We start from the raw sequence: 8,507 nt of genomic DNA on the forward strand, positions 1-8,507 counted from the left end.
TTGAGCGATCCGTGCAGATGTCCGAGCAGAAGATGTTGATGCTCCGGTGGTATGAATGCTCTCTCCGCTTTTTTGTGTGATTGCTTCTTCTTTCACCGCAGATTATATGTAATGTTGCTATGAGTGATGAGTTCACACATCATCAAGGAAAATTTAGAAATCTTGTAATAATTACACGGTAAATTCGTGAAATTTTGATTTATAGTACATGATAATTTTGTGCAAACTGGATGGACTGATCATGGCAAATTTAGATATCTTGTAAATAGTTGCACGAAAAATTCATGAAAATTTGATTTATAGCACGTGGCAATCTTGTGTAAAATGAATGGACTACTGCAGACAACATTTTTAGGTGTAATTCGTTAATTTTTGTTAATGGTTTGTTGTTTATGAATACTTGCCATGTCTCAGCATTTGCCACGGCAAGTCTTCTCTTTTTGTGATTATGTAACTCAACATCTTGTTTTGTTCTGGTGGCAAATCAAATAATTTTTCAACCATGGCAACAGAATACAATATGTTGCCATTGAAAATTTCATGGACAATGGCAAATTATTTTTTATAGATACATGGTAAATTTCCATGGTGTAGAGAGGTTACTTGACATGTTTTTTTCTGTTGAAAAATTCATCCAATTAACCAGCTAGCTTTCCGATTAATCTTTGGTTGCGTGCATGACTAGATATTGATCAAACTCGTGCGGACCTATCTTGTTCTGCCCATCTTCTAGCATCCGGTCGTACTTCCAGCTATCACGTCCGTCGACGCTGTCCACGTACTCCCGTCCCTCGGCCGCGGCACGCCGGCGCTTGGCCACCCGGTGGAGGACACGGTCAAGGGCGACGTCGAACGCGTCTTTGAACGTAAGCCCCTTGGCCGCCGGGTGCCGGTACATCACGGTGGGTATAAGCTGGATGACCCGCTCCCGCATCTGCGCCACCTTCTCCGACGGTATCCTACGCAGCACCTCCTCGATGCTGACGTTCCGGCCGACGACGTCGCCGTGAGGGATGAAGACGGAGTAGGTCCGGTAGTCCCTGGGCAGGTGCCAGGTGTACTGTAGGTAGGCGGACACCGGGTGGAAGAAAACCGGGATGCAGCCGGCGAGGATGGAGTCGAAGGTGGACTTGCGCGTGTATCCGTCGCCGCGCGGCTGCATGCAGAACTTGGCGCTCTCGAGCAGCCGCATGGGCACGTAGTTGTTCAACTTGCCAAGCAGAGAGCAGCGGCTCGACTTGCCGCACTGCTCGATGATCTGGGCGCGCTCGGGCCCCATACCGACGCCATGGGCACGGGGCCAGCCGGCGAAGCACCAGAGCCACGCGCGGTCCAGCCGGCGCATGCGGTCCTGCCAGTCGGTGACCTCGGCGTCGGAGGAGGGGTGGAAGTGCGACGGGAACGGCACGGCGAAGTCGTTGCCGTGCCGCGGGCTAGCATCGGTGCTGAGGAACGTGGCGTTGCGGATGGCCAGGTCGTAGGTCATGAGAGTGTTACCCCAGCCGGTTGAGTCCGGGCTGCGGAGGAAGTCCCATGTTCCCCTCCCGGAGACGAGCAAGTGGTCGCGCCCGCCCATGGCGCGCCACTCTGGCCGCTGCGCCAGCCAGTCCATCAGGTCCCGAGACAGGGCGTCCCGTGCCGCGAGGTCTTTGTTGTCCAGGTGCATCGCCGCGTCCAGGCCGGCGTAGAACGGGATGTACACCACGGCGGCGGCGGCGGGGTCGGCCGTGAGGCACTCGTACCGCCGCATCCGGGCGTGGAAGATGATGCTCAGCATGAACTGGTCGGTGTCGTAGGCGCCCCGCTCCGGCAGCGACCCGCCCTCGCCGCCGCCCGTGATGGGCGGGCCGAACCCGTCGTGGGACACGTCCTTGCACACGTGGGAGGAGATCGAGACCCGGTTGCACTGGCGGACGAGGTCGGCGTTGAACCGCGGCGGCAGGTCGTACGTGTACACGTACCGGCCGGCGCACGGATCCCGGCGGAAGAAGCGATACGCCGAGAAGAACGCCGACGGCTTGAGCTGGAGCACGGTGGGCGCTGCCACCTCCGCGCTGCCCGATTGTTGCGAGCTGGTGGAGAAGTGGTGGTAGAATACCAGGGCCCAGAAGACGGTGTAGAGGAGCGCGAGGTAGAACAGCCGGGACGGCCGCCGGAGGCCTCTCCCGGTGTTCTGCTTGCCATCGCCGTCGTCGGCGGAGTGCTGCTTGCCGTCATCGTCGTCAACTGCGGCGTTCAGGTCCCTCTGGAGGCTCCGCGAGAAGGGCTTCATCGGTGTTGCTGCCGTGCTTGTGCTATGCGGCATTCGGCTATAGGGCAGGGCAGGGCGCTAGTACAAAACCCTTGTTTAATACTGTAATCTTTTTCCATTAGGGCTTCGATCGAGGTTACTCGTATTCGTCGTCAAGTTGACTTCATTAATGGTACTGACACAAACACATGTGCATGCATGGTGAGAAAGTCTTGTGCTTCCAGCAGCTTTGGATCTCGCGTGCATGTATTACAAGGCCATGCATTACTACTAGTACTAGTTAAACACCCGTGTGTTGCTACAGGTGAACAAAACAATATAGTGAAGCACGTTGTTTCTTCCACTTCTTTCGTCGTAGGCATGGTCATATTTCTTTAACCACTCCCTCCTTGCATAATATATTTCTCCCTACCCTTGCTCTCCCTTCACCTTTTTTCTCGCCACCGTGTTTGAATCCTCTTCAAAATGTTGTATTTTTATACATATTATGTTTTTATCGATTCAAAATACTATTTTGATCTCTTTTTTGGCGACCAATTAGTTCGAATGAAACTTAAGCAGTGCCTGTCAAAACTAACCGAAAAGAAACATGAACTATGGTGAGTACAAAAACAAAAGAACAAAATCTTTTTTTTCCTGAAAAATAGACCCTCTGGAACAACATATACTACTCCCAATCCCAAAGAAAAAAAGATAACAGAAGGGGGTATAGTTACTACAAAACACATCTGACCTTCAGGTTAGATTCAGAAGGTACATTGATTAATTGATTATATAAGATGACATTGTGGTATTTTTTCCAGAAGAAAAGATTACTCTAACTGCATGATTAATTATTATTTGGCTTGCACATTAACAGGTAAGCCTGGGACTAATTTTGTGTTTTTTTTCTATCTGCAATTTTCGAACTTCATCAGGAATTCATAGTGTGCTGATGCTGAATCAATCATTTCACTGAACTATATGCAAGGAAGAATAGTTTGATATTCAGAAAGACAAGTTTCAATGAAAGGACTACAAGGAGAGTTAGAAGGCATGCATGATTTAAGCTCTAATTCTCCCCATACTCCCAACATCATGCATTAACTTCCTGAATATCTTTAGATGCACCCATGTACAAGTTTGGATTAATAACATGGCGATTACTGTTTGGATACACAATAACTGTGCAAATACCATTGTGTAAAGTCAATAAAACAAATTGTATATAAATTTGTATAGTCAATAAAACAAATTTTATACAGATTCCCATTAGCAGGATAAACACTATTCTCCCCACAGCTTCACTGCCTACATCAACACAAAAAGCAGAACAAGTAAGCTCCTACATTAATTCCAATGACCAGCAGCCACGACATGTAAATAAGTTCAATTGTATACAAGGGTTGAATCATGGTCTAAGTAAAGAGAAGAAAAATAAATTAATTTTCGAGTGTAGCTAGCGTTAGCTATAACTGTGTTCAGCAGCTGAAGACCCTCTTTATTTTCCTACGGAAGTATACATAAAATACAAAACATATATGAGCATTCAGGTTCATGTATTTGAGACAACAGTCAACACAAAACAGTCCAGCCTCATTGTTACAAATAGTGGAAGCTGAATGTAGATGTACCCAGAAAATCATAATCCGTAAAATGCTCAATGTTGTGAATAGTATACTCAAATTCTTGAAAGAAAACATAGATTATGCTTTGCAGTTATCCAGTCACCAGGGTTCCCTAGAACTATTTACTTGTGCTATCCCATAATATATAGCGCCAGAGAAACATGTGGGTCTTACTTGGATGTTGGGTGCAAAGCCCTCTTCCTCTCCAACGTTTGTGGTATCTTGACCTTACCTTTTTTTTTTCTGTTGTGCTCTGCATATCAAATAGATCAACATTCCAACTACATATTCTGAAGTACATTTACATATCAAACTTCAACTCAATCTTAATGGCCAACAAGGCAGCGCTAGTTGGGAGGATCATGAATTCCTATAAACAAAATATTTGAGAATCATCACATATTATCTATAACATGTTTTAAGAAATCCCCCTTTCATGCTTTACAAGCAATATTACCTACATGGAAGCTTGTTTCCAGTGTGAAAACCTCCGTTGATAACATTGAAAGTAGGCACAGGTGATACAAACAGAGAATGTACTTGAGTACATCGATCCTGTAATAATTGAACTGATGAGTTGCTCCAGTACAGTTTTAAACATATGTCCGCCCTCGTCATGTTCCTCCCCGTCCAACAAGCCATCAGTTGTAGCCGCCGTTGTCATTGCAAAGGCAGGAAGTAGGAGGAGACCTGTGCGAAACAACATCAGGTGGCGCCGGTGATGATGCACGAGCAACCGATTAGAACTACATAACGGCAATGCTACCTAGACAAGGATTGAACGCTTCATATGGGCCCAATTTCTAGATCGCATCGGTACAAAAGCTCAAGAAAGATGCATATTTCAGTTATGTAAATAATGCCTTTGATCATAACCACCGGCAGAAAAGAGGAGGGGCAGGGGGAGGGAGACTAACCATGCACAATTTGCTTACCGAGGCCATTTCTAGTGATGCGGCAAAGGGGGTCGAGCAGTGGAACATAGCAGCTTTGATTGGAAAATGGTTGAGCTCATAGCCTTCGTCGGCCACCACGACAGGATCCAAAAACGTTCCATGGCTGCCTTCCGTTCGTCCTCGTCGTCGCATCATCCCTCAAAAGACCCCTCCTTTGCGCCGCCGCCGGGTGATCGGGGGGACACAAACCACGCTGGCGCACCCATGGCCTTCACGGAGGAAGAAGAAGGCTCCGGTGGGGAGGCGATGAGCTCGAGGCGGAGCCACGAAGGAGGACGTGGTCCTGGCGAAGATGGCGGCGGACGCGGCCCACCGTGCACATAGCGGTCGCGACGAACTCGGCCAGAGATGGAGAAAAGAGAGGAGTGCAGCATGGAGGCGAGGGGATTGAGGCAGAGTCGATGCGAGCGAGGGAGGGAGGATCGGCGGGGGATCGGGCGAGATGCGAGTGGGAGTCGTGGCCTCGTGGGAGGGGTTGATCGAGGTGGTTTCCTGATTTTTTTCTGTTGTTTTTTTATGTGCGTGGATTTTCCAGTAGTGCGGGACGAGGAGAGGTGGATCGGGAGGCAGGACTGGTTGAACCATCGCGACGTTTGATTCTGCTTTAATAGTAGAGAAGTTCGCGGTTTTGCTAATTTCCTGGTACTCCATTTGTTTTTATTTACTTCCCATATTAAAGTTGACAGTGACCAAGTTTACAGAAAAGAATATTAATATTTACCATAACAAATCTATATGATGTGAAAGTACATAAAATAATGAATCTAATGGTATTGTATTGTTATTGTATATGTTAATATTTTTGTCTATAAACTTTGTTAAAATTTACAAAGCTTGACTTTAATCAATTCTAATACACGGAGTTAATAAAAATGGACGGAGTACCTAGAAATTTCACTTTTTTGTTCTTCCTTCCATCTTTTGGAACGCACTTGGATGAAGAAACAATCCCACTATCTATCTTAGAAAAAAGTCATAGCCTCATTATTTATCTTAGAGGGAAGCCACTACCCTAATATCTTGAGGGTGGGTTGTGTGCACGCATGTGCATAGGGGATCATCGGAGTTGTTCACCTTGGAGCGGGGCGTCGGCCAGCACGGCGATGGAGGGAGGTCGAGGGGAGAGCCGGGCGGCAACAATCTCCGGCTGCGGGGGTGGACGCAGGCGGTTAGGTTGAAGTAGGTCGCGGGGAGAAGGAGGAACCGTCACGAGAAAGGAGAAGGAAGAATGTGCGGGAGACAAAAGAAGATGAACAATATATATATCTATTTCAGGCTGTTGAATGAACATGTGGCGGTTCAGATTTTTCAGGTACTCCCTCCGATCCTTTTTAGTTCGCATATAAGATTTGACCGAAGTCAAATCTTATAAAGTTTGACCAACTTTATAGAAAAAAGTATCAATATTCACAATCTGAAATCAATACCAGTAGATGTGTCATGAGTTAAAGTTTCATATTATATAACTTTAGCATGGCAGATGTTGATATTTTTTTGTATAAATACGGTCAAACTTTGTGAAGTTTAACTTCAGAAAATTATAATATGCAGAATAAAAAGGATCGGAAGAAGTACATAAGTTTAGTTACTAATTTACCTACGCCGAGATGCCATCGTCGAGCTTTGGAGCCATCGAGGAGCTTTGGAACCATCGAACAGCTTTGGATCCCGGCCTGTTTACACTATCTTCCATATTTCCCAGGCGCACAGGAAATTCTAGCCACATTCTACCTTGTGTCGTGATTAGTGCTAGTAAATGTTTTTCCTTACAGTTGTCAGACAAGCAATAATACATAGTATCTTTATCTATATTTACAGTCTAGCTAAGTCTCAATCAACTGAGACTTCATTAAGTCTCAGTCGACGCTATATCTGTGGGATTATACATTGAGATCCGTGTAAAATTTTATTTTTATTTTTTCCTTCTCTCTTGTATATTATGTCATTTGCCCGAGACTTGGTTAAATCTTAGTCGATTGAGACCTAGCCACACCCTTCTATTTACTCTGTATATTAACTTTGTCACAAGTCAAACATTATGAACTTTGGCCAAGTACATACAATATTAGGACATCCACACTACCAAATCAATAGCATTAGGAGGACAGTTATATCCCCTAGCCCACCAATGTTTAAATTTTAGACTTGACATTGGTGATCCTATTTTTCTGTAATTACTTAAGGCCTTCCGACGACGTGCGTTCAGTAGGTGGAGACATTCATGTCGACTACGAAAGCGTCTATGGCGACTTTGTCAATCTCAAGATAATGTGCTGGCTCAGTGTCTGCTCACAGGGGTATGCGTGCCTACGTTCATAGCATCACATTCGCCCCACTAACACCACTAACTAACCGACTAGCCCACGTCCAGGACTCCACCGACCAATAATCTTCTAGTACGTGTTAACCACTTAACGAGTCACTCGGCTCAACACAACAAAAAAAACTAACTCTACGTCTATGCAGCCTGCTGCATTATCCAGCTTGCATGTGCCGCCGCGCTTCTCACACGGCGATGTTCCACTTCACGCGGCACCACGACAACTCTCAAGTACATGCCTTCTAGTTGACGTACATCTGCTAATATGCATTGGCCTACATGATGCTAATTCATGCAGAAATGAAATAAACATGCAGATACAAAAGCCATCAAGATTACAGCTAACAGTTTCCTGTTGGATTAAAACTTCAAGATCAAACATTATTATACGCTTCAACTCAAGAAATTTGCTTCATAGAAAATCAATGGTCTTGAACAACTACAATTGTGTACTCTGCACCAACAATATTGAGGAAACAAACCTGCACTTATTCTGGGACTGTCCATTTGCCTTGCTTTGTTGGGATAGGATCCTCCCGAATAGGAAAAGAGGCATCTCAGTCATTGATGATATCCAATTGGCTCTTCAACATCTGCCCCAAAGCATTTCCTTAAAGATTATCATCATGGGATGTTGGGGTATCTGGTCGGTCAGAAATGACAAAATATTCAAACATGATGTCTCACATGTGCAAGGATGGATTTACTATCTTCAGGAAGGGCTCAAAGCAGTGCAACTCAGATCAAAACAAGCAAAAGCGCAAAGGATCAGGAATTGGATAAATCAACACTGTTAATTTCCATGTTTCATAAAACTGGTATTGGTTGATGTTAGGCATTTTTCCATGTAATTTGTATATAATTTATTAATGAAAATACCGTAGAACAATTGTTCTACATTCAGTGCTTAAAAAACATTATTATACCCTAATCTCATGATAAGAACACCTTTCATTACGCGGCAGCATGAGAACTTACGGATGTGTATGAACGAAGTACAGTGCCTGCTTGATTCAGGCATGATGTAGACCATGCCGTTTAGAAGACGAGCAGCAGAAGTGGTGCTGCGGGCACTGCCCTCGTGATGGCTGGCGAAGGACGTCGGTCTTCCAGCCCCTCAGCACCTCTTAAGGATCGGACAGCTGGGTCGATAGGCACTGTTGGTTAGTTATGATACGTGCTATCTCCTTGTTTTTATATCAGGTGCTGAGGCTGGGGACCGGGTCCACAACAGTTGGTTTAGAGGCCTCCGATCAAGGCTACTACGTGAAAAGGTATGGGGTCAACCCCCCCTGGACTCTCTCGTTTTGTTACCAGAGATCAAATTCGAGCATTTCCATCTCGGCAGTTGATGTCGACGCTTCTCCTATCTA

The 8,507-nt window shown here is 45.7% G+C and overlaps 1 protein-coding gene across 1 annotated transcript; it reads right to left on the reverse strand.

Moving 5' to 3' along the window:
- Nucleotides 1–597: 597 nt before the first annotated feature.
- Nucleotides 598–2,305, reverse strand: LOC119270948 (xyloglucan galactosyltransferase KATAMARI1 homolog). The gene has a single exon (XM_037552945.1). The coding sequence runs from the start codon at nt 2,303–2,305 to the stop codon at nt 659–661; it is 1,647 nt and encodes a 548-aa protein (XP_037408842.1). The 3' UTR covers nt 598–658.
- Nucleotides 2,306–8,507: the final 6,202 nt, after the last annotated feature.

This window comes from Triticum dicoccoides, chromosome 3A, assembly GCF_002162155.2.
Source record: "Triticum dicoccoides isolate Atlit2015 ecotype Zavitan chromosome 3A, WEW_v2.0, whole genome shotgun sequence".
In the NCBI taxonomy this organism is placed as follows: Eukaryota; Viridiplantae; Streptophyta; class Magnoliopsida; order Poales; family Poaceae; genus Triticum; species Triticum dicoccoides.